Source organism: Dendropsophus ebraccatus, chromosome 15 (assembly GCF_027789765.1).
Source record: "Dendropsophus ebraccatus isolate aDenEbr1 chromosome 15, aDenEbr1.pat, whole genome shotgun sequence".
Taxonomy (NCBI): domain Eukaryota; kingdom Metazoa; phylum Chordata; class Amphibia; order Anura; family Hylidae; genus Dendropsophus; species Dendropsophus ebraccatus.
Genome location: NC_091468.1, coordinates 40,389,970 through 40,416,420, shown reverse-complemented (window position 1 = coordinate 40,416,420; position 26,451 = coordinate 40,389,970). Strand labels below are relative to the sequence as shown.

General features: G+C 42.2%; 1 protein-coding gene across 3 annotated transcripts in view; it reads right to left on the bottom strand.

Moving 5' to 3' along the window:
* Window positions 1–10,370: 10,370 nt before the first annotated feature.
* RIN2 (Ras and Rab interactor 2) overlaps window positions 10,371–26,451 on the bottom strand; it is a 114,393-nt gene continuing 98,312 nt past the window's right edge. For all 3 annotated transcript variants that reach the window (XM_069954164.1, XM_069954162.1, XM_069954163.1), the window contains exons 8-12: window positions 25,284–26,381; window positions 15,320–15,625; window positions 14,286–14,417; window positions 12,632–12,795; window positions 10,371–12,098 (exon numbers count right to left, since the gene is read on the bottom strand). In XM_069954164.1, the coding sequence (XP_069810265.1) occupies window positions 11,757–12,098; window positions 12,632–12,795; window positions 14,286–14,417; window positions 15,320–15,625; window positions 25,284–26,381 (2,042 nt within the window). In that variant the 3' untranslated portion in view covers window positions 10,371–11,756. The remainder of the gene's footprint in view (window positions 12,099–12,631; window positions 12,796–14,285; window positions 14,418–15,319; window positions 15,626–25,283; window positions 26,382–26,451) is intronic.

Below are 26,451 nucleotides of genomic sequence, written 5' to 3'. Positions count from 1 at the left end.
GCCATCCCTCTTTCCCGATCAGCAAGGAGGACCCTGTCTTCCGAGCCTGGCTCAGAGCTGGCTCCTTCCGAGCTACCGCTTTTCTCCAAGGTCCGACTTGGCTGTCCCTGTCCGACCTTAAGGACCTCTTAGACCCAGCCCCTTTGGGGTTCTGGAGGGCGCTGCAACTTCATCACTTCCTCTGCTCTCTCCCGAACCCCTCTGGCTTTGCCCGCTCCCGCACGCCCTTCGAAGCCCTCTGCCTTGGCTCTGGCCCCCGCCGCCACTCACTCTCCCTCCTATACACCATGTTGGGCTCTCCACCGGAAGAACCACCTCCTCCATTTTTCGAGGCCTGGGAGAGAGATCTGGATATTTCTCTTTCTGCGGCCCAGGTCGATAGGATTCTCACGTGTACACATTCCTGCTCCGTCTCCTCACGCCTACAGGAAGCGGGTTATAAATTGCTCTCGCGATGGTATCGAGTCCCTACCCGCCTCCACCGAATTTTTCCTGAGGTCTCCCCATTGTGCTGGAGAAACTGTGGTGGGGAAGGCACCCTTATACATACGTTTTGGAGCTGTCCTAAATTGGTTCCTTTCTGGACGGAAGTGTGGCGCATCTCCTCCACATTCACTGACCGTCAGCTCCCTTTTTCCCCGTCACTCTCCTGCATATTTCAGATATCACCCTCAAGTCTTACCGGCGCTCTGTCCTCCGACATCTGATTAATGCAGCGCGTGCGTGCATCCCGGCTCTCTGACGCCGACCCGATCCCCCCAGCATTGCTATGTGGGTCCGCAAGGTTGAGGATATTAGGCATATGGAAGACCTTACTGCACAACTACACGACCACAATTCCAAGTTTTTCCAGACGTGGTTCCACTGGGACCAATTCACGGAGACGGCTGAGTACCGGACTCTTCTGGCTCAGTGAGGTGCGGACATCCTAGCCCTTCCTTCCCCTCCTCCCCTCTCTCTTCCCCCCCCCCTGTCCCGTTCCTCCCACTCCTTTTCCTCTCTCTTCTTTTCCTCTTCTTGTAGGTGCTCCTTCTTGGTCTTTGACCAAGTGGCAGCCCACCCCTCCTTCTTCGATGCTTTCACAAGGCTGTGCAGTGCACATGTTCAGTTTTGCATAAATGTTTGCCGTTAGTTGGCTGTTCCTTCCATGTTTGTAACTAGCTTGTCATGATTGTCCTGTCTTGCCCATTTGGGTATGCCTGGATTGGTTGTTTTTTCTTTAAAAATGTGAAAACTTTAATAAAATTGAGAATTCAAAAAAAAAAAAAAAAAAAAAGCATTGGGTCACTTACACACTGCAGTACATAAGGGGTTAAGCAGAAGGACACACACTCTTATCTTCTCCTGCAGGCCTCCCTCCTGCACGATAGCAACTGCCTACCCTGCCTCTATGGTAGCTACGCCACTGCTTCAAGGATATGGTAAATGCAAGAATACTGGTAAATTAACTTCCACAGGGTGGTCATAGGTGACCTAATTGATTTGATAGCACGCTGTGTTTCGGCTTGTAAAGCTGCCATAGGTGGCTTTACTACTTACTGATTTGTAACCTTTTTCATGCTATAACGATCTTTTGTTCTGAATTTGTAATCATTTGCTTATCTCCTCATACACTACATACTTGTGAAGTTTCATGATAGTAGCTCGCTCTCTTCTGGGTGCATATATCTTTTTGTGACAGAGTGTATTGGTTTGATTTTTTATTAGAGTACAAGGGAAAAATAGAAAAAAGAAAGATATATTCTGTTTTTGACCATATCACACCGCATGGCCAAAGATCACAGCTAGACATGAGCAAAGCTACAGGTTCAAGAAACCCTGAAAGCTCAGCATTTGACTCCCAGTGGCTGGATAAATTCAATGCCACCATAGAAAAGCTGAAAACTGTAGGTGGTGGAGCCAGTACCCAAGGACATGGACTGTTAAAATCTAACTTTTCGTTATTATTATTATTCGTGCATTAAAAACGATTCTCCATAATAGTACTTACGTGTTTCGCGCCAATGCGCTTAATCATGGTCTTCCACCATAGGCTGTATCCATGTTTTCCTGGCAGGACTAGGGTTGCATCCAACTTCTGCAGCCAGGGTGCCAAGCTTTTGGGTTCAGATAACTTTTCAGAACATTTTGACAGATCCACTTAACACTAATCCTGTCTGCTATGTCTACAAACCAAATTTATTCCTTATTCCTGTGCTTTTTCAGAGCAACAACTAAACCTATTGACCATTTTACAAGAATTGGCTGCCCTATGATTGTGTAAGGGGACGGAGCTGCCCTCACTAAGCTGTATACGTCAGATGTTAACCATCATATGATTTGGGCCTAATGACCATTCTGACTTCTTAGATATTCTACCGTCTAGGGATTAATTACTAAGGACAACACCACTGTTAGGCTATGGTCACACGCAGTATGAGACCGGCTGGGTCACAGAACAACTGGTCTCCAAAAAGATCATCCCAGTCAGTACTGCAGTACTGGCCGGATGATCTTTACCACCACTGAGTTCTGATGCGGGCGCATCCATGCGTGCCCGCATGAGAACTCCCCACAGCACACAATGGAGCGTGCGGCCGGAGCCTCTCGCTCCATTGTGTGAACTGACAGGGTTTTCTTCGGCTGCTATTCACTGAATGACATGTCAGTTTTCTACGGCGCCGCTAGAGATCCCGGCCGGAGTATATACTATATGTATACACTCCGGCCAGGATTTCCTCAGCCTGCAGCACTATGTAAGTACCGCAGAAATCAATTGCAATTTCTGAGGAACTTACGTAGTGTGAACATAGCCTTAGGGTACAAACCCACTTGGCGTATTTGCTGCGTGAATCAGTCTTAAAAATAAGCAGGCAAAACGCAGGTTGGCTTTATACGATTGTTCTGCGTTAAAATACGCAATTGCGTATTTTTGAAGCGTGAAGCTTGTTGTTAGCAAAGCATCAGTTGTTAACAACCTGTGCGAAAAACGCATGTAGCTTCATGCTTCAAAAATACGCAATTGCGTATTTTAACACAGAACAATTGTATAAAGCCAACCTGCGTTTTGCCTGCTTATTTTTAAGACTGATTCACGCAGCAAATACGTCAAGTGGGTTTATACCCTTAGGCTGCATTCACACGTTCCGTGTTCCGGATGTGGAACGCCTGTAACGGACTCTCCCCCGCCTGGGCAGCATCTGTGATGGGAGCGGGGGAACAGTACAGATATGTGCTGTAATGACAAAGACGCGCGGCTGATTCATTACAGCACGGCGCATATCTGTACTGTTCCCCCGCTCCCAGCATCTTATCACAGATGCTGCCCAGGCGGGGGAGAGTCCGTTACAGGCAGTCCACACCCGCAATCCGTGCGGAACACAGAACATGTCAACGCTACCTTATACTTTCTGGTATTATAGCAATGTGAGGATATGTAGACAGATTTGCACTTTTATTTCCCCCTATAGCAATCGGCAGAGTGTTGAGATGATCATTACTGTAATGTATTGCTTGTTCGATAATGTATGATATAACATGTTCTTTTAATTCTATGCCTGATTGGTGTTTGTTTCCTTCATGTTCATTTTTTAAATTGATATATTTTTCTTGATTTTAATTGATGTTAATTATAGAAATTAGGTGTTTGCTGCAATATGCAGTATATTGCACAAATTTACAAGGAATATTCTGACACCTGAGGATGTGTTACCATAGTTGCAAATGAAACAGTCTAAACCATATCCCCATTTCTTCTCCAACAGCCTTACACCTAGAATGGAAGCCACAGTGCGATCGCCAAGTGATCTCAATCCTCCAATCACCCCGGTATAATGTCCTGTTTTTTTGTTAGTGTTCAAACAATAATCATGCTAAAGGGATTGTCTGGGAAATATGTTCATACAGACCCGTGCATGCTCATCTCTACTCTTGAGGTCTCCTAAATATGGAAACAAGCAAACTAAAACCAAGTATTATTTAAAGGTACAGTATATGGTGGTATTATTTGGGAAATACTATGTGGGAATGAACCATACTGCAGTATTATGCCCTTTAGGACAGTGGTATTTAAATAATACATATGATTTGGGCACTATATATGGCCATTCAATGACAGTATAATATTGCTGCAATATGTTTTCTGTGGTCTGAAATTACTAGAAATTTCTTTTCTAAAACTGGCAAACATGGGGGATACCACTTCACTTATTGCCTAGGGCCCATTATGTCTTGGTTTGATATTATAATTTTCTGATCTGAATGACTTCAGTCTAATGGAATCCTCCCGCTGTGGTCAGAACAATTCTGTGTTTTCATCTAACAATCCTGGAGCTAAGCAGTTTGTACTTTCAGGAAATTGAAAGTAGACATAATTCAATTTGCACATCAATATTACACAATAACATTTATTTCCTCACTGGTGCATTGCATCCGCCAAAATAAACAACACTAGTGAAAAATATTCCTTCACCCGTGATCAAGATTTCCAAGAATCCTGGCATATGCAAGAGTACAAATACTTGGAGAAACAACATCTGAGCTGAATTAGCGTATTATTCACAGACCAACATCGAAGACTATTCAGGTCTGTAAACAACTTGTTATATTATAATCTTTAATCAGCTCATGTATTAGGTTCTATTCAACACCTTCTTTTTGTATGGATAAAGCCGACCTGTCAGCAGGGAAAACAGGTTGTAACTAAGCCCATGGCTAGAAGGACTAGTCGTCACAATTCCAGGCATACCTATATATCACCATAGTCCTTTACTGCAATCAGGTATAAGCCTTTTTGCTAATATGTAAATGGTGCTCAAGTGCCAAGGGGGCGTTAACCAGCATGAGAAGAGCCCTGGGTTTGCCAGCCAATCTCTACTTATTTCTCACCTCCATGCCCATCTCTTCTAACTCACCACCTCCATGTCTACTTGTATACACCTACCCCTTTTGATTAACAGACATTATTAGTCTTGTTCACAGCACAGAGGTAGCAATAAGATGATGGGCTGGATCTCCATAGTCCTTTCCTACACACAGGTATAAGCTTGTTTGCTAATATGTAAATGGTGCTCAAGTGCCAAGGGGGTGTTTACCAGCATGACAAGAGTCCTGGGTTTGCCAGCCCATCTGTTCCTATTCCCCACCTCCATGCCCACTTGTATAGCCTTACTCCCTTTGATTGACAATCATTATGCTGCGTTTACACGTAACGATTATTGGTCCGATCGTACGATTAGCGATGTCGGATTTAGGATTTTTTTTTTATATAACGATCAGCGTTTAGACGGTACGATATATCGTACGAAAATTCGCACTGCGATCGTTTTGCGATCGTTTAAGCCTATCTCACACATTGGTTAAATCGGCGAACGACTGTTCACACGGAACGATTTGCGAATTTTTTGCGTACGATGAATGACGATTTGCTGACCTGATGAAAGATCACGATGTACGATTTATCGTGCGTTGTTCGATCGTTCGCTGCGTTTACACGTACGATTATCTTTCCAATTCGACCGTTATCGCGCAAATTCACACGATAATCGTTACGTGTAAACGCAGCATTAGGCTTATTTACTGCACAGAGGTGTGCACATGTGGTTTTGTTGTTTCCCCCCAAAAATAAGCTGTGTTTTCTAACCCTGAATAACTCCTTTAATAAATAAATAAATATATATATGTATTGTTTATATATATATGGTTTAAGAGTAACTTGGATTAAGAGCGTTTTGGTTTAAGAGCTTACAGTTTTACAAAATTGTGACTTGGTTTAAAAGCATTGCTTTGGTGTAAGAGCTCCCTGTACTGGGTGGGAGGGGCATGGTCTGCATAGCGGGGTCTACAGCACTGTACTCTGACCCAGGAAGTCTCCCTCACCTTCCAAATCATAGCAAATCCACTTCAGGCTAGGGCTTGCATCAGGGGACAGGACTGTGGAGGTAATCTCTCCATAGCTGTGACCCCTCTCTCCCCGGACAGAGAGTGCTGTATGTATGTGCCCACATCTGTCCTGCTCATTCCTTCATGCTCCCTGCAGTCTCTGTCATCCCTTGTGTTTTCCATCCTCTCCATTCCTGCTATAATCTGCCTGCACTCACACTCAGCTATACACACTGCTGCTATAATGTGCCTGCACTCACACTCAGCTATACACACTGCTGCTATAATGTGCCTGCACTCACACACAGCTATACACACTGCTGCTATAATGTGCCTGCACTCACACTCAGCTATACACACTGCTGCTATACTGTGCCTGCACTCACACTCAGCCATTATGGGGATCTGCGGTTCTATCCTGTATCTACAAACTGCTGCTGTTTTTCAGATTTATGCAGTTACTACACATTATACTCCACATGCTGATTGCTATAATCAGGTGGGGAACCAATTGTCTGCATTTCAGTGATTTCTTATGGGAATGTTTTGCTTTGGTTTAAGAATGGATTTGGATTACAAGCACGGTCCCAGAACAAATTACGCTGGTAATCCAAGGCACCACTGTGTGTGTGTGTGTATATATATATATATATATATATATATATATATATATATATATATATATTTTAAAGGAGACAAATAAAACACATACAACTGCATATTATCAAACCACATGACCATTTATTATGTGCAAAATACATACATTTCACAATACAAATAAATCCAGAGAAGACTTGTCTAATGTACGAGGCTGACCTTACCATAGCACACTGCCTTCTTCCAACATGAAAAACACATTTCGTATGGTTTTGCATTTTAATACATTTTTTTTTGTTCTTTAAAAAAACTTTTTTTTTTACTTTTTATTTTATTTTAAAAGCAACCTACATAAAATGAACTAACTTTAAATAATTAGTGTTTACTTTCATGAAGTCATATACGTATCTTGTACAACCTAACAGAATTACGGGGCATGTACCTGCAAACCCATTTGAAGATTTCTCTCTATAACTCTGCCATTGTCTGGGCCAGCAGACTAGTACAGTACTGTTACAACACAATATTATATCCATCAACTCTCTCCATTCTATTGCCTCGTCTCTTGTCTTATCATCCAGATGCCTTGTCATTGCTGCAATTGCAGGGATTAAGTACAGTCATATATGTAAACCTTTTTTTTTTTTTTTATGTCAAAATTCATCTTTAGTTACTATTTGCTGGTGCTGATCCACTCGAACATTTACAGTTTTATGTAAATGCACCTTATTCACTGTATAATAAAAAAATGACATAGGTTTTTAAGATTTATGCTTGCTGTCAGTGAATGTAAATATTCGGCAGCAAGCCACAATAATTGAATGTATACACAACGTATAGTTGCTGCATTACCTTTTATTATATAACAAATAAGCAGCATTTACATCATGCTGAATGACCTCTTTACCTACTACTGACCTATTTTATCTGGCAGTGAGTACTCATTTTTTTTTCTGTTACCCGCAAATATATTGGACCAAGATGTGGTATTCACTTGCCACAGAACAGCTTTATAATACTGTGTATCTAATTCTCCTGTAACATCAAGTACAGTACTTATAACTAGTGGGGGACATAAGGTAATGCTAAAGATAGGCAGACAGATCCACCTAGTAAGAGACAGGGGGCCAGGACTGATGGCAGCTGCAATGGGAATCAGTAATGATGTGTCAAGAGCTAAAAATAAATGTAAGAAATACATTTTTTCACCCCACAAACTACTATTTTGCTTTAGATGGAGTTACCATTTCAGTGTAGATCCACCCATTGGCAAGTCCATTGCAATTCAGCAGTAAACCATATATTATGACTTATTAACTCAAATATTGGGAGTGTACAAGATAACAAAAGAAGGTCTCCTCTTTTCCAAGAAACAGCACCACTCTTAGCTATATGTCCTGTAAGGTATTGCAGCTCACCCTCATTTACTTGGATGGAGCATAAGTGTAATACCAGATAATGCCCATGAACAAGAGTCATGCCACTATGTACAACTTAATTAAGCAGCCATATAACCCAAAACAGGGGTGTAGCTAGGATTCACGGATGATAATCCCTGACCTCTGCACATTTTCCTTTCCTACTTGATTGTGCAGCTGGAGAACAGAGGTCAGAGGTTATCACTGCAGTGAAGCAGAGATCTCTGTCTTCTGCTTGTTAACCCTTTTTTTGTGTTGCAGCATGTAAGTAAACATTGGGTCACTTACACACTGCAGTACATAAGGGGTTAAGCAGAAGACCATATGCTCTTACCTTCTCCCCTGGGCCCCCTCCTGCACAGGCCCCATAGCAACTGCCTCCCCTCCTCTATGGTAGCTATGCCACTGACCCATAATGCATTGTTTGCAAAGAGGTACTTTTAACTTACTTAGTGCTGATAAAAAGTCCCAATTTCTCCTCCATGCAATAAGGAGGCTTATAGAGACCATCTTTTGTTTATGAACAAGTACAGTACTGTTTTTAGAATGAAGATGGCCATACACCTTCAATAACTGTTGTCCGAAAGACAAATCTCTTCCGTCCTCCCCAAACACAAGTAAATTTGGCACGGCCACGTGTTCCTGTGTTCTTAATGAGTAGGGAAGGGTACACTGCAGCCAGACAGTTCCAGTGGCGGCTTATCCCCCCAAGAACAAAGGGGTTGGGTAGTGATTTTTTTTAAAAAAAATCACTATCTCCACCAATGGTGAGCCCTAAAGGAGACAGGGAGTGACTTAAGTGATGTAAAGTGATACGGAATAAGTTAGCACTATATAAAGAAATGATTGTTTCTATAGAAAAATAGCTTATTTTGAGAAGGTACAAGAACATAGCAATGTATAGCTGGTAAACTATAGATTTAGATCATAATTGAGATGATTTACTGTCTTAAAATTGGACTTGTCAGCTTTAACCTGACCAACACCCCATCTGTATGTGAGAAATAAGGAGAAATATTACATTCAGACTTAAAGACTTAAGTTCGACCTCTTCAAAATGGCATATTGGAGCACAAACTTCTGACTAAGCTTCAGCCTGATCATTTCATACACTAATATCACATCATTTTACAGTCCTTGTATCTCACTTGCAAGTAATCCTTCTGCAATACATTCCCTGCTAGGAGGGGGCCGCAGTATGTAACAGACTCTTTTCGGCAGCCAAGATACAAAAAAAAAAAATTACAAAACACACAGACAAAAAAACCTTCAAACGTCTTATAAAGCGAACACTGCCTATGACAACTCATGTTATATACCCATTACAACATATAGATGTGATGCTCTAGAGCCAGCAAGAGATAACATGTTCTTATATATTACGTGTTAACTACACATGCACATTTATGACTTATACTTAAAATAAACAGTTTTCCTGAAACTGTCATATGACTCTCTAAGAAATATATCTAGGATGAAAAACTATAGCAGTTTTTTTTTGTTCTTTTTATACTCCCCTCCCCCCCCCCCCCCCCACAATAACCTTATATCATACTGTGATGCACTGCATCTAACAGTGTAGTCAATGCTGGTGACAATGAGATACTTCCAGCGACATTATTAAGTAGTGCGTGCTGTCTAAATCTTAACATTGATATTAAAAGTGGATTGTTGCACAAGATTACAGTTTTTTTTAATGCAAAGTGTCTTAAAAGAGCACTACAGGTAAAATGTGTATATTGTGTTATACCTAGTGCAGGGCAGGAGGGGGCAGTGCATGACACAAGGGTTACCGCCCACCCCTTCAGTGCCTGCACAAGGTATAACGCAGTGTATCAGTCAAGATTACAAGGAACGCAGTACTGACATCATAGTATAACCAGTGATTATAAGCAATGGCACAGAAATTCATTGTATACTATTTATATGGGAAGGGATTCCAGATGCTCATCCCATTCAGCAGATGTGACACTATCTTGTCCTATACTGGCAACTTTATAATAATGCTAATGGCACTTAAAAATGTACAAAATAGTGCGTCCATATTCAGATGATGAGTACATATGCACCACACTGGAGGTATAGGGAAGATGTCTCCAGGACAGGGTCCCTGTAGATCAGGGGTAGGGAACCTTGGCTCTTCAGCTATTGCAAAACTACAACTCCCACCATGATGGGAGTTGTAGTTTTGCAACAGCTGGAGGGACCAGGTTCCCTTACCTTGCTGTAGATTATATCATCTGTATGACAGTAGAACTATTAGATTCCTGGATCTAGGGAAACTGCATCTAAGAGTGTCCTGTGATCTCTCTAGGCTGTGAAGGATATTATAAAAGTTCAATCTCGGCACTCCCCATAATGCTTCATAATTTTTATTGTAGAAAAAAGTCCATCACAAAATACAACGGCAACAGGACGTTTCGGTGTCAAGCCTTCCTCAACAGTTGAGGAAGGCTTGACGCCAAAACGTCCTGTTGCCGTTGTATTTTGTGGGGGACTTTTTTCTACAATAAAAATTATGAAGTATTATGGTGAGTGCCGAGAATAAACTTTTATAATATCATTGGACACAGAAGTCTAAAAGACTTTTTTCCTAGGCTGTGCAGGATGGCCTATGGCTAGTGTTACGTGGACCGGTCAAACTGTTCAGGTCTGGCAACATTCTCTGACCCTGAACGCTTGGCATTTGATTCAAATCCAATGGCAAGCATTTGGGTTTGGAGAACGTTGCCAAAGCCGAACAGTTTGACAGCTCCGCTCAACACTATTTATGGCATATGTGGCTCAAGCTTTGCCAGCAATCAAGGAGCTCGCTGATTGGGCTCAATGGTGCACGCTATTTCGGTATTATTAGGGCACATTTACCATTACATAATAAAAAAGGGCACCTATAAATTATAGCAGATACAACCTACATATGCAAGTGGCCATTTCCCCATATTCATAACCCTAATTAAAATATGACAACTAAATTTACAAAAGAGTCAGAATATAATATTAAATCATTTCACGTTCTATAATCTGAAAACACGTTGACATACTAACATAAGGACTACCGCCCTGTAATGGTGATGAATGATATCCTCCTTGGATGCTTGGGAAGTGCTTTCTAAACATGTGCCGTGGTGCTAAACTGGATAAAGACTCGCCGTTTACCATCTCTGTAATTCAGGAAGGCATATAATGGAAGGAAGTTTCTCTATACAAACCTATATAATAGCTTGTACGGTCTGGTGACATCACCAGTGATGTCGAATGGATCCAATCTCATTGATGTGTACATTGGAAAATAGAAGTAAAAAGAAGTCACACAGCTACTTATCAAATAAAAAAATACATAATATTTACATCATACAAAAGACTTATAATACAAAATAACAGTACTGCTGAGGACACGGCCTTGTTCGATGTTCCATGATATCGATGTGTAATTTAATGGACAAAGCCAAAGTTCAGTGCTGACTAATTCTACGAATAAGACCGTTCCCTCTCTATTCATTCTTTTCCATGACTATGAAAAAAAACCCGTTTAATAAAAAATGAAAAATATACACAGGCACAATGCGTCTGTCATCCAGTACTGTCCATGGACAATGGCAACATCCTCCTCTTTCAGTCACATAGTGTACAGTCTCCAATGTTGCCTGTCAGTACACCAGTCCACTGCTTCAGACACTTGACAAAGAGTCCCATTGACCTGCTTGATCCAGGAAACCTTAGAAGCTGATCCATGGAGATCCTCACTTGACACTATTTCAGCTACTCGTATCCACCATATCAGTGTTCGGTAGCAGACTATGCCCAACAGAGCAAGACTCCATTTCTGGAGTTGACAGATAATATTCTGAGTGCAAAGCTAGCCACAGAGGGACAAAAATACAGCTAAAAATCTGCATCATCGTCGTCGTCGTCATTGTCCTCATCATTGTCATAGCTGATGAGCCCCTGAGGGTCATTATTGATGCGCTTATATACAAAATGAAAGACTTGGAGGTTTGGTCGACTGTGAAGCTCGGCTTTGATCTTCTGTGGGTAGGTGTCTTCGCTCAGCTGCTGCCAGGTTTCGTCTATATAAAGGAAGAGGCCGTAGTTCTCTGGATCCTTCACGTTAAACCTCTGTGCACACATCTGGCATACATCATCTGTAGTGTTATAGGGTCTGACTATAAGCGTCTTGCCGGTACACCCACTTTCCACCTCCTGCAGCGCCACCCTCAGGTAGTTCTGTATGAAAGCACATGTACAATGTCAATTACAAGAAGTTATAAGTGGGACAGCTGACTTTGGCCATCGACAATACATAGTTTTAGATGTGTAACGTGGAAGCATTGTAAGATCACGAAAGCTTCCCTGGCGTCTTCTTCCTCCCCACCAGCCTTGATGGATCAATTTCTTCCTGTTTGGGTATAGTGAGAAATCTATCAATCAAGGCTAGTGGGTTGTCCTGATGACTCCTGGTTCAGGCAAAATTAAAGGAATAATTGGTTCCCTTTAAAGGGGTTATCCAGCGTTACAAAAAAATGGCCACTTTATTCCAAAAACAGCCTCACTCTTGTCTCCAGCTTGGGCGGGGTTTTGCTGCTCAGTTCCATTGAAGTGAATGGAGCTTAATTGCAAACCGCACCTGAACTGGAGACAAGAGTCGTGTTGTCTCTGAAAGAAAGTGGCCATGTTTTTGTAGCACTGGATAACCCCTTTAAGAAAATGTATGACACCATACATGATAATTCTGGCCTGCCATGTGTTCTATGTCATACCTGAAAGTCATCAATGGATGGAATGGTCCTATTTGCAGTCCTCCTCTTGTGCCATTGTTTTAAGGTATCTCTGGTTTCAGAATTTAGTAATCGTGCTGCTTGTTCCTCTTGGAAGTTCTTTATCAGGGATAGTGCGCCATAGGCACTTGTCAAGTAATAGCCTCCTGGTAGTAAATAAATGCAATGCTATCTTAGAGCCATACATATACATACATGATAGGTTAAAATGGCTTTAACATTTCACTTATTATGGTTTTATGGGTTTGCTCCTGCCACCATAAGTTCAGGTGTCTATAGATATGATCATGCCAGGTCGGTGCACAAGCCCTATAGAATAAGAATGGGGCTCATGCACAAAACCAACCCGGCGTGGTTGAATCTATAGTTACCAATGTTCTAGCATCAGGAACAACTGCACACCGATCGCGGCAGGAAACATTATGACATGTACCCTATACATATTACATAATGCTCATTCATTTTATTGTGTTGTCTGTGTAGTGCTGGACAGGACAGGTCCCTTAGAGAGGAAGATGCTATAGGTGAAACTGCACATTTTCTGAGATTTTATCTATTCTTAGGATAGGCTATCAACAGTATAGGCCCCCAATAACCCATCTGCACTGAGATGAGTGAACCTGGAGCATGCTCGAGTCGATCCGAACCCGATCGTTCGACATTTGATTAGTGGTGGCTGCTGAAGTTGGATAAAGCCCTAAGGCTATGTGGAATTATGGATATAGTCATTGGCTGTATCCATGTTTTCCAGACAACCTTAGAGCTTTATCCAAGTTCAGCAGCCCCAGCTAATCAAATGCCAAACGATCGGGTTGGGATGGACTCAAACCCAAACCCGGTTCGCATATCTCTAATCTGCACCTATTACTGGAGGTCCCAGGGGTGGTACCAACACATTACTAAAAAGCAGGGTGACGCCGCTAGGTTTAAACGCGTGGACTGTAGTCAGAGGAAGGCTGTATTTGTTTTATTCTGTAGCTTGTTTATTTTGGTCTGCTACATGTTTCCACTTAGAAAATATTATATGTATGTGTAATATATTTATATATATATATATATATATATATATATACACACACACACATGTAAAATCCATACAGCCGTCTGATGTCACAGTGTTATCTCTCGACGCCAGAACAGGAATGTTTTCTGTATTTCTATTTGCAGGGTTTGCATAGACTGGTCCAGGAAGCTAGGGGAGGCTCCCGGGGATTATCTGACACATACAGCTCACTCGGCAGCATGGAACAATTTAGGCTAACTTAACCATAATAACAGAGGGATTCTGTAATGGAAAAATCATGTTGTAGCAAAAAAAAAAAATAAATTGCTTATTCTTCCCCTTTAGCAAAGGAGTAAAGCTTAATAACAGTATTATTATTATTATTACTATTACTGAACCACCCGCCTAATAAGTGGGTACATAAAGTATCTCCATCATTTACACATTACCCAGGGCTTGGATGTAACAATGTAAAATGACTTCACGGCTGGTAAAGGGCCAGATACAACATTATAAAACCTGACCTCATCCTTGCAGAAAGGACCTGACATTATGGAGAATTATTAAAATATATTGTAGGTACATTACTACTATTAATATTTGTCTACCCGTGTAAAAGCAGCCATATGTTACCTTCTCCTTGGAGCAGTGCTGGGTCGAGCAATTCCATCATATATTCAATTTCAGTGTCAATTTCCAGCATGTCGCATTGAGCAATGACATAAGTAAGTACTGGCAGGAAGTCATCTGCGCCATACATCCTCCCTGGCAGAGACATAAAAGTCCTGGTTACTATTGGCACACAATCCGATCCATAGATATAATGATGAAGAATACTAATGGGAGGAACAAAGGCGAGAGCTCCTAGGAAATACACCATTCTCCTACACATTAGTTCTCATGTACAAGACTGTATTATGGTTCCTTACAATGGCATCCAAAGAAGCTATTTGGGACATACAGCACCCCTATATAAATGCAATATCACAAGGGCTATTCTCAAATACCATATCATGGAGGTATATGTCCTTAAAGGGGTACTCCTCTGATTTTTTTTCTGTCCAATGAACTGTTGTCAGAAAGTTATATAGATTTGTAATTTACTTAACAATCTCAAGTCTTTTAGTATTTGAGTTGCTGTGTGCCATGCAGGAAGTGGTGTATCTTTTCCAGTCAGACACAGTGCTCTCTGCTGCCACTTCACTGTCCAGAGGAGGAGTAAATCCCTATTAAAAAAATCCTGTTCTGGACAATTACTGGCATGGACAGAAGTGGCAGCAGAGAGCACTGTGTCAGACTGGAAAGAAAACACCACTTCCTGCAGGACATACATCAGCTAATAAGTATGGGAAGACTTGATTTTTAAATAGAAGTAAACTACAAATCTATATAATTTTCTGACACCAGTTGATTAAAATGGAAAGAAAAAAAATTGCCCTTTAACATGTGGCCATACTTAGGCACAATAACACAGACTGTTTGCATGAGTTGGGATACCTATAAACTGTTTCATTGTGTACAGAACATCTTGGTGGTATAAATATGACTGTAACAGTATCTGCCATAAAATAAGGGAAGTGAGACATGATGAAGTGGGATGCTTAGGTCGGAAGAAGTTCCTTCCTGTGCCGGTCCTAACCAGCTCAGCCAGAAAGAAGATGCAGTACCTGAGTTATTCTCCATACACGTATAAATCAGCTTGCAGATTCTCAGTAACAGCATCACTTTCTTCTCAGGAGAATACATTTTCTGCATGGTATAGAACTTGACTTTGATCTTCTCCACATCTACTGCCTCGGGTGTCGGGGTCAGGACCCCAAGTTCCTGAGGAGTCCGCTTTTTTACCAGCAAGAGGTTTTCCTTCAGCTGGCTCCAGGATCCATCTGCTATACGGAAGTTCTTTAGCATGTTCTCTATGTAGCCTTTAAGGGGCTTTAGGATACATTTGTGCATGGCTTTCTCCAGGACTGCATCTGAAATAATAATCGAAGGAGGTCAATGAGGAGAACAGACATAGAAACAAGGCTAAACGCATCGAAGAAGTCCATGGGAATTACCAGGCCGTCATTCTTACTTTTTGGCATATCAGTCATACGGTTGTAAATGATTATTCCTTATATCTATACAGTCTAATCACTATATCATCCTGTCCCAATAAGCTAGTGCTGTGCTGGAACTCATTGCCTGTATATCTCCACAAAATGAGAGCCATCTGAGAAGAGGACGAATGGCCAGACTGTTTCATAGTATATTTTAGCTGGGAAGTAAAGAATTTGCCTGGAATGGTCCTTTACACATTATGGGTGTTATATCTAAAAAGAAAAATACCAAGCCACTGTTGTCATCCACATCATTGTGTTCTATGTAGATGTCCAGCCTCCTAGCAACCTCTGCTATATGTAGGATATGCTGCTCGCAAATGTATCCTACTGTATATAGGAATCTCCAGCTACTCCTCACCATCCCTTACATCAAGTAACACCATGGCTCTCTTCCAATAGTGATATCCTTTAGGAGGAATGCCAGCACTGCCCTCATATCTCCTGCTTGTTTCTGGTAAAACTGATAGTAATATCAGTCAGCCTTTCATGTGTATTATTTTTACCCATGGACGAAAGACAGCTGATAATGCAGCCCACTGCTAAATGGTATGACCACCGCTGTCATCTATAATGTTACCATCACTTCCACCTATCATATGACCACCTCTGACAGACTGCCACCTATCATATGACCACCTCTGTCACCTATATGTATGACCACTTCTGCCACTTATATGGTATGACCACCACTGCCACCTATGGTATGACCACCTCAGTCACTTATGGTATGACCACCACTGCCACCTATGGTATGACCACCTCTGTCACCTATGGTATGACCACCACTGCCACCTATGGTATGACCACCACTGCCACCTATGGTATGACCACCTCTGTCACCTATGGTATGACCACCACTCCCACCTATGGTATGACCACCTCTGTCACCTATGGTATGACCACCACTCCCACCTATGGTATGACCACCACTCCCACCTATGGTATAACCACCTCTGTATTCTATATGTATGACCACTTCTACCACTTATATGGTATGACCACCACTTCCACCTATGGTATGACCACCACTGCCACCTATGGTATAACCACCTCTGTATTCTATATGTATGACCACTTCTACCACTTATATGGTATAACCACCTCTGCCATTTATGGTATAACCACCTCTGCCATTTATGGTATAACCACCTCTGCCACCTATGGTATGACCACCACTCCCACCTATGGTATGACCACCACTGTCACCTATGGTATGACCACCTCTGTCACCTATGGTATGACCACCACTGCCACCTATGGTATAACCACCTCTGCCATTTATGGTATAACCACCTCTGCCATTTATGGTATAACCACCTCTGCCACCTATGGTATAACCACCTCTGCCACCTATGGTACGACCATATCTGTCACCTATATGGTAAGACCACCTCCATAGCATAAATACATTATAAAACGCTGTACCATGATTTCTTCCGTTTGACAGAATCACCATTCGGTATTATGGAACCATTGTTGATGTTCATATCAGAAATGAGGAAATCTATATTGTGAAGCGAATGAATTACCCTCCATAAAGACATAGCACTGGCTTGACCCCTGCTCATGTGTTGGGCTTATTCAATACCAGCACTATAAATAGGTTTTATACCGAGCCGCGCTACGTGTCCGTCACAGATAAGCCCGGCTGAATGACAGTAACTATAAAGCGTTCAGTGCTCTGCATTCCTGGTGAAGCATGCACTTGTCATCTATGAAAAGACCCAAAAATAAACCCAGATATACAATGTGGACATTACTGATTTCCTAAGAACTGCTGGGAATAAGTGACCGTATATGATCGATGTGATTCAGCCTAAGAAATGCGTGTCCGATTCACACACTGCATATAATGGGCGGCTTTGTTACATCAGAAATTTCATTTAAGATTGTTTAAAATTGCTCATGGCCCTTGATCTTTTAGCACCTCCTATGCGGGAAACTGGGTCAATATCTACAAAAGGACAAGTGATTCATGAGCCGGATTTTCTTTATACAGCCATTCATACTGTCCTTCCTATACATTTCTCCTAATATAGTGCCAGACACTGGTCACCAAGTTCACCAAGCTGATTGTGCCCTGATGAAGCTGAACATACTCAGGACATATTCAGAATGGGTTTGCTCCCCCACACATCACATACATGAGGTCTTTGCATTCATGGGATTCTTCGTTTAAAGGGTTTGTCCAGGATTAGGTCCCATCCACATCATATTTTGGGCATCTGTCTGGATGTGTGTCGTTGAAATGTGAAACAAGGGATGCCGATGTATAGGCTGATGTGCTACCGATCGGCCCATAGACATCTATCATGCAGTCAACCATCTTGCACATAAAGTGCATATGTTCAAGGAATGAACTCAATGTAGTCATAATTGTTTGCCTTGTGAAAGACTATGGGCCGAATAGCAACAAGTCAGGCAGTACACCAGCTATCCAAGCCCTACAATGTGCTGTGAATAAAAAAACATGGCTGCTTCTTTTAGAAAAGGCTCCACTCTTGCCCAGCAGTTGCCTGGTTCCATTAAAGTGAATAGGGCTGCGCTGTACAATCACACACAAGCTGAGAACTTCAGTGGTGACGTTTCTGGAAGAAAGCAGCCATGGTTTTTAATCATATAAAGACCACCATATCGGTCCACCTGCAGCAATATGGCCCCTGAGAGTACATGCTGACGGCTCCAGACCTGGAATCCTGATGATCAATGGTGCCCAACAGAAATCAGGACATAAAGACGCAGTAGGTGGATGGGAGTCTGAATATTAGCGTGTTTTAATATGTATAACATGCCTGTCCTTTCAGAAAACGACATGTATATTTATCATGTCCAGCGACATTCAGGCCCGGAGCCCACTCAGCTGGCGTCCCCTCTCTGTGTATTATACACAAGGAGGAATTACAATATCTTGCACAGCAACAGAATAACAATGATGTCACCCAACACTGAGAGCCTTTATCCAGCAGCATTAGCATTGTATACACTGAGTATAACTCCAGTGTAAGCAGTCTTTTCACTCTTGTTCTACCACTCCATAAATAATGATGGTCATTGTGATCTCTTTATTCTGAAGACGTTCCAGCCCAGGATCAGAAGATTACAATGTACGAGACACACTACAAAGACGCTGTAAGGCTCTGGATGGACTTGCCTTATGTTTTTTCCATTATAGGTCCATGTATGTTTGACGGTAACAATAGTGCAGTGCATTGGGCTATTAGTGTTGTAATATGTAGCCAAACCACAATGGAAACCTGATAGACCCCATTATAGGTTACTCAGTGGAATCCATCAGCGTTCAAGTGATCCAGCACTATAAAAACATGGCCACTTTTCCCCCTCTCTTATTTCCAGATTGGTTGGGGATTCAAACTCAGTTCCATTGAAGTAAATGGAGCTTAATTGCAAACGACACCTGACCTGGAGACAAGAGGGGGAAAAGTGGCCATGTTTTTGTAGCGCTGGATAACCCCTTCAACACTTTATCCTGGACGTTGCCTAAACCTTGACTTTTGATAAAGCAAGGCTGATATATTGGGGTAGGGCTGATGTCAGCACAGGGCTTACCTGGGCAAGTGCTTTAGGCCCTGCACCTCCAGGGGCCCAGAGCAGAAGGGGGACCCAGAGCTCTGATGGTCAGCCTGCTCACTGTAGTGTAGGACCTGATCACATGACCCGCAGGTCCTCAATACTACAGTGTGGAGATCGGCCAGGCAAAGAGGAAGAGGGAGAAGACTGAGCTGTAAGTGCTGCGCATTATGTGTGTGTGTCAGTCAGTAATGTGTTTGTGTGTGTCAGTCTGTAAGTGTGTGTGTCAGTAATGTGTGTTTGTGTATGTTAGTGGTGTCACAAGTGATTATGCATAGTGGATGTATGGATGAAGCGCTGTCGCCAAAGGGCCAGCAAAAACCTGGAGCCGGCCCTGTTTTCGGATACATGGCATTGCGTCACTGAACTATAATAAAGATCTCCGATAGCGTTGCTTTTATGTCATCCACACTACAGAAAAACTTTCCTTTGTTCCCACCAGGTATAGAGAATTACTTCATTCACCACATTCAACCTGATCTACGTAAGGCCGGCAGCGGAGGGTCTCAGATTCTAGATAGTAACTGCAGGTTATTGTCATGTCAGCCTCCTCCAGCTCCTGCAGTGCTGACTAGCACAATGGCTTCCTATTATCCCAGTGTGATGCCAAAACCACATAGAGTTTCAAGCATTAGTCACAAGTTTCTGTCTGGATGATTGAGCAATGCAGCCTTGTTGTGCAGACACAGATGATGTGTAGCCGGTCTCAGCAGTAGAGCAAACATTTGATTTGACTCCTGGCTACATTAAGGATTGGATTATACCAGATGACGTCACGTAATATAAAATAAAGGCCGGTGGGACTGTACGCTCTGCACCACAAGTCCCAACCTAAACTTGGGAACCACTTTGAAACTTCATTTATAGTGCTGAGCCTTATTATATATTGAATAAAAACAATTTCTCCAACATGTAATAAATGTAAAACAAAAAAGCTAAAATTTACAATTATACACTAATAAAAACAAACGAGACCAAGAAATCCCATTGTTCTGTAAACTCTTATCCGAATGTTCTGATTAGAAAGTAGACAACTACCAGTCGTAGGCGGACATGTGTCGGCTATACACATAAGACATATGTTTTTGGCTCAGCATCCATTCATCGACAGCTATCTCTCCCGATACATATGCTCCCCCGGCTGAGCCAAGAGTACATGTGTTCTGCATGGAGGGAGGGGAGAAAGAAGCCTCTGTACTCCGCAGGTGGCCACATGTCTTCCCAAGAACAAAAAGATTGAGCAGTAGAGAACCAACCTGCCCAATCTTTCTATCCCCTGACATCTCTTGTTGGGGTGAGTTGGAAACCCACAATACACAAGATACTCGGCTGGTCCCACCAAGGTTAAAGGGATACTCCAGCAAAAATCTTTTTCTTACAAATCAACAGACCTCAGAGAAACTTATATAGATTTGTAATTTACTTCTATTTAAAAAACTTAAGTCTTTCCATAGTTATCAGCTGCTGTATGTCCTGCAGGAAGTTGTGTATTCTTTTCAGTCTGACACGGTGCTCTCTGCTGCCTCCTCTGTCCATGGCAGGAACTGTCCAGAACAGGTGCAAATCCCTGTAGAAAACCTCTCCTTCTGTGGACAGAGATGGCAGCAGAGAGCACTGTGTCAGACTGGAAAGAGCCTGTTAATTCTTACTAGGTGGCAGATGCCAACGGAGAGAAGTATGAGGCAGGAGGATGTTGTTCTCAGGGTAGATGAGCCGCCACCAGAGGTTCGGGAATATGTACAGATGATGGCTACCCTAGTATTCGTCTATCTGAAGTGTATGGCCAGCAATAATAATACAAGGACATCCATGTTTTCTTTGATGCACAACATGTACCATGCATTAAGTACCATGTGTGGCCTCCATACACTGTATGCAAAGGATTGTTATGTTGCCTTTTAAAGATGCCTGAACACCATGTATATTCCAGAGAAATATCACCAGTAACTCTTCAAAAAAGCTAACAGAAACAATATTATACAATAACCAGTAGTAGCAATATAATCCTCAACCATCCACAGAATAGAAAGTGTTGTGTAAGTTCTTAGCAGGATGACTTTCCGGACTTCCCATACTCAGTGGGCTGAGCCCTGCGGCCATAACAACCTGTCTGGTTTCTAGGACTTGTGGGTGGAGGAATTAGGCAACACATGAGTGGAGAGGCAGACATAATCTATGCTTTGTTGACAATGGTTAGTGAAGCATTGGAGGCGACAAGTTCTGGCAGTATGTAAAGTTATTTTTATCAATGACTGGAATATATTAAGAGGTCGCGTCACACCTGTGATTTACGGCTGTTATGGGAAATTCTATCTTTACACAAACATGTTGGGGCGTTATCTTACAACTTCTGCTATCGCCTCTAGAAGACTGAACGGGATACCGATTCCTCGCAGGGATTATTGGAACACTTCCAAATGTAAGGAGAGGGAGGTCAAAAACAGCATAATAATAGTTACTAATACTGTAGTTGCTGGTTATAACTAATAAAGGGAAAATGCTTACAAGGATACATGGCTATGCAAGCAGTAAGACTATCCGAACTTTTTATGTAGTGGTCCAAAGCTGCAATCATTTAAAAAATACTATGTTAATGCACCGTTGTACACCGCTTCTCCCCGCTCTGAGGCTGGCAAATGCAGCCATGGATAACTACAATAAAAGTATGAATAGTAGCCATGTAAGGTATGGATAGTAAGTCGTGTAAGGTATGGATAGTAGTCGTGTAAGGTATGGATAGTAAGTTGTGTAAGGTATGGATAGTAGCCACGTAAGGTATGGATAGTAGTCGTGTAAGGTAAGGATAGTAGCCACGTAAGGTATGGATAGTAGCCACGTAAGGTATGGATAGTAGCCACGTAAGGTATGGATAGTAGCCACGTAAGGTATGGATAGTAGTCGTGTAAGGTATGGATAGTAGTCGTGTAAGGTATGGATAGTAGCTACGTAAGGTATGAATAGTAGTCGTGTAAGGTATGAATAGTAGCTACGTAAGGTATGGATAGTAGTCGTGTAAGGTATGGATAGTAGTCGTGTAAGGTATGGATAGTAGCCACGTAAGGTATGAATAGTAGTTGTGTAAGGTATGGATAGTAGTCGTGTAAGGTATGGATAGTAGTCGTGTAAGGTATGGATAGTAGCCACGTAAGGTATGGATAGTAGTCGTGTAAGGTATGGATAGTAGTCGTGTAAGGTATGGATAGTAGCTATGTAAGGTATGGATAGTAGTCGTGTAAGGTATGGATAGTAGTCACGTAAGGTATGGATAGTAGCCACGTAAGGTATGGATTGTAGCCACATAAGGTATGGATAGTAGCCACGTAAGGTATGGATAGTAGCCACGTAAGGTATGGATTGTAGCCACATAAGGTATGGATAGTAGCCACGTAAGGTATGGATAGTAGCCACGTAAGGTATGGATAGTAGTTGTGTAAGGTATGAATAGTAGCTACGTAAGATATGGATAGTAGTTGTGTAAGGTATGGATAGTAGTCGTGTAAGGTATGGATAATAGTCGTGTAAGGTATGGATAGTAGTCGTGTAAGGTATGGATAGTAGTCGTGTAAGGTATGGATAGTAGCCACGTAAGGTATGGATAGTAGCTACTTAAGGTATGTATGGTAGCCATTAGAGATGAGCGAACCTCGAGCATGCTGGAGTCCATCCGAACCCGATCGTTCGGCATTTGATTAGCGGTTGCTGCTGAAGTTGGATAAAGCCCTAAGGCTATGTGGAAATCATGGATATAGTCATTGGCTGTATCCTTGTTTTCCAGACAACCTTAGAGCTTTATCCAACTTCAGCAGCCACCATCTCTAGAAGCCATGTAAGGAAATATTGATACTTAGATTTTGTGGTTTTAGTGTAGCATTTGTGATTTGTATAATAAAGATTAAAAAAATAAAATAGCAGCCATGTAAGAAGTTTGGGACCTGTTTTTTAACTGACATTTCCCTTTAAGATAGTTCCAAAGGTGGAGTTTTAATTTAATACTTTACCATCTATTTATAGCCATTCCAATATATATAATTACTACTGGATACACTCCCTTTACAGGCGCATTCACATGCAGCAGATTTGTTGTCTTGTTTATCTGAATGGCTCTTGTAGAAATCCATGTGCTTGCTGCCAAAATAACTCCATCGAGATGAATGGTGCTGATAGTTGCAAAAATGTATGCAACAAATTTGCCACGTGTAATCCTACAGGTACTAATGGTTCTGCCAGTTCCCTGCGCCCAACCCAACCAGAGTGCTATCTTCCCCATCAGCCAAATCCTTTCATTCTCACTTGTTGGAGAGTTGCAAAGCTGTTCATTGTGCTATATGGACTGTACATGGAGTCAGTATAGCAAATGTAATTCCTTGATATATTATTATTATTATTCAGCAAAGGAAACATTTAGAGGTAGACTTATACAAGCTGTGGCACCGGGAGCTACATTTTGGGCATCCAATAGGCACCATATTGAATAAAGACCAGCAGTGTGCATAAGGCTGAGGCTCCATGAGAGAAAATGCCACTACTAGTGCCACTATGGCATCACTGGCCACCTTACTCATACAAACCTTGGCCTATACGCAACTGAGGCCACCCATTGAAAAATGCCTAGTTGAAGATAAAAATGTGCAATTGATTGATTGTAAGGGTTATTGATAACTTTGGGGATTGTTCCATATTGTATCCACATATACAATTTCATATACAACATACTACAGTAATGTGGACACCCATGCTAGTCACTATTGTTGAGCTGAGATTCCGAACTGTTTGGGTTCAGCAACCTTCTCCGAACCTGAACCTCGGCATTTGACTCCAAACCCATTTGACTCCCAGTTAGATGCCATGTTTTCTAGGACTTTCTAGGACGGCATCTAACTTTCTCAAGATGCTGGAAGACAAATGCCGAGCTTTTGGGTTTGGAGAATGTTGCTGAGCCTGAACAGTTTGGCAACTCCACTCAACGCTACTAGTCACCTGTTGGCCCCCATATGACAAGCCTAGGGGGGTTATGCTTATATGTATGTACGTATGTATGTACCACAACAAGAAGGAGCAATCATTGATCTAATGAACAGCCTGAACGGAGGCTATTACTCTTAGAAATGCAGATAAGGTAGTTAACCCTCTCAGGACTAGCTGGCACCTGATCCCTATTACTAATCCCTACTATAGGCCACCAATGACATTCTGAGCTCCTATCATACATTCTGAGATTGTTTTGCGGTGGCGCCATGTCCTGCACAGAAAGGGTTAAGCTGTATGCCGACAGGCGAAGACTAGCAGAAAGTCATTTTGATCAGCATCACTTGTGCCAGGAATGTTTTTTTTCTGAGTTTTAATTTCCACTTGAAAACCTGGACTAAAAACAATGAGCAGCTTGGCAAGATACCTCCTTCCTGGCAGAATTCAAGGAAAAAGGGGACGGACCACGCAGAAGAAATTCCTAAGGGTAGCAAGGGGGGGTGCCGCTCCTGGCATACATTAACCTCCTGATTGCTGAAACACATTTTAACACTAAAAAAGCATCATATAATAGTTCTGTTCCATCATCCCTCACGTATTACACTCTTTTCAGCAAGCCATGAAATCCATATAATATCACTATGTAACACAACAAATCACTGACCGAACATCCAGACAGATGCATAAGGACACGCTGCAAGTGGTTTTTGTTACTGCACCCTTTTTCATGTTTTTTTCTCCCCCCACATCCTGACGTTCCTATTACTTGTGCCTTTCGTGGATAAACAAGAACATCTGGGGACGAGCCTTAGTTTACAAGCTCTGTGCTATGCTACAATATTTCATAGGGTGTATATGGCTTTCAGGACAAATAATCTATGTGATATGTTGTGCAAATTGTCACGTTAACCATATGATAGCTAACTATGTAATATTGATTGGGATAGATCATGAAATAATAATAAGTTTTTCTTACCGATCTGATCTTCCGGGATCAGGGATTCGATCGGAGGGTCCAGTTCAGAGCTTTGCGCCAGGTAATTCTTAACCTGTGTCATAAATTGGCGGATAGTGTGCAACATATCGGTGCTGGAGACGTGGCAATCCTTATTCTCCTGCAGAAAACTGATGTAATCCTGTACGAGGCACCCAAAATAAGTACACTTGTCCCGAGACATGGCTGCTATCTTCTTCACCATCTTCTTCTCTGGGGTCACCAAGGAGCTGAACACTCCGCTTACTTTACGCAGGTGGGTCTTCACAAGTTTGGACAATCCCAAAGACGTTGCCCTTTTTTTCCTGGACTTAACTGGTGGTGCCATACTTTCCTGATCACTCTCTTCTTCACAGTACTCCAAGCTGTCACCTTCGTAAAAAGCGGGCACCATACGGTCGTACTCAAAGGAGTCCGAGGATGACGTTGAGATGCTCATATCACTCAGACGTTGCATCCGGATTGTGCCCACCACAGGTGAACTGCTGATCTGACTCACGTTCATGTTCTGAATTTGCTTGTGAGGGGGAGATTCTTCGGGCTGAGATTCAAAGGAAGATGTACAGGAACTATTAAGTGATGGAGTCTGCTCGGTGCTTTGCCACCTGTTGAGGGTAGCCTGTTTCTTCAAGCGAGGAGGAGGGATAGGCGTAGCAATTTTGGGAGAGTCCAAGTTCCCGTGTCTACTATTAATAAGTGTTTCTGGCATGCTTGGCTCTGAGTGTACAGCTCTGGACAGCTGAAGGCTTGTGCGATGACTGCTAATAGAAGGGGGAGGAGGCCTGGGAGGTGGTGATTTCGCCCTCTCTATGCCATTTGCTTCTTGGGTTCTTGTGCTGTCCCTCTTCAAGCTTCCCCCTGAGTCCTGGCTGTGTACTTTTAAGAAGAGAGGATTAATGAAACACAGAGCTCCGTTGGTCTGGCTACATTCCAGTTCTGAGGGCGTTCTGGTGCGGAGAGAATGCACTCCATTTATAAGAGGTAGATGATGTGACTGCCTCTTGACACTGCCTTGGGGGAGAGGCTTGGGAGAAGGTGGAGGATATTTTGGTCTGATGTTTGCAGAAGACGTCCAAAAGTCTTAAAAGAAAAAAAAAAAAGAAAGAAACACAGAACGATTATCATTGTGTGAACAGAAAATGTGTGCAGA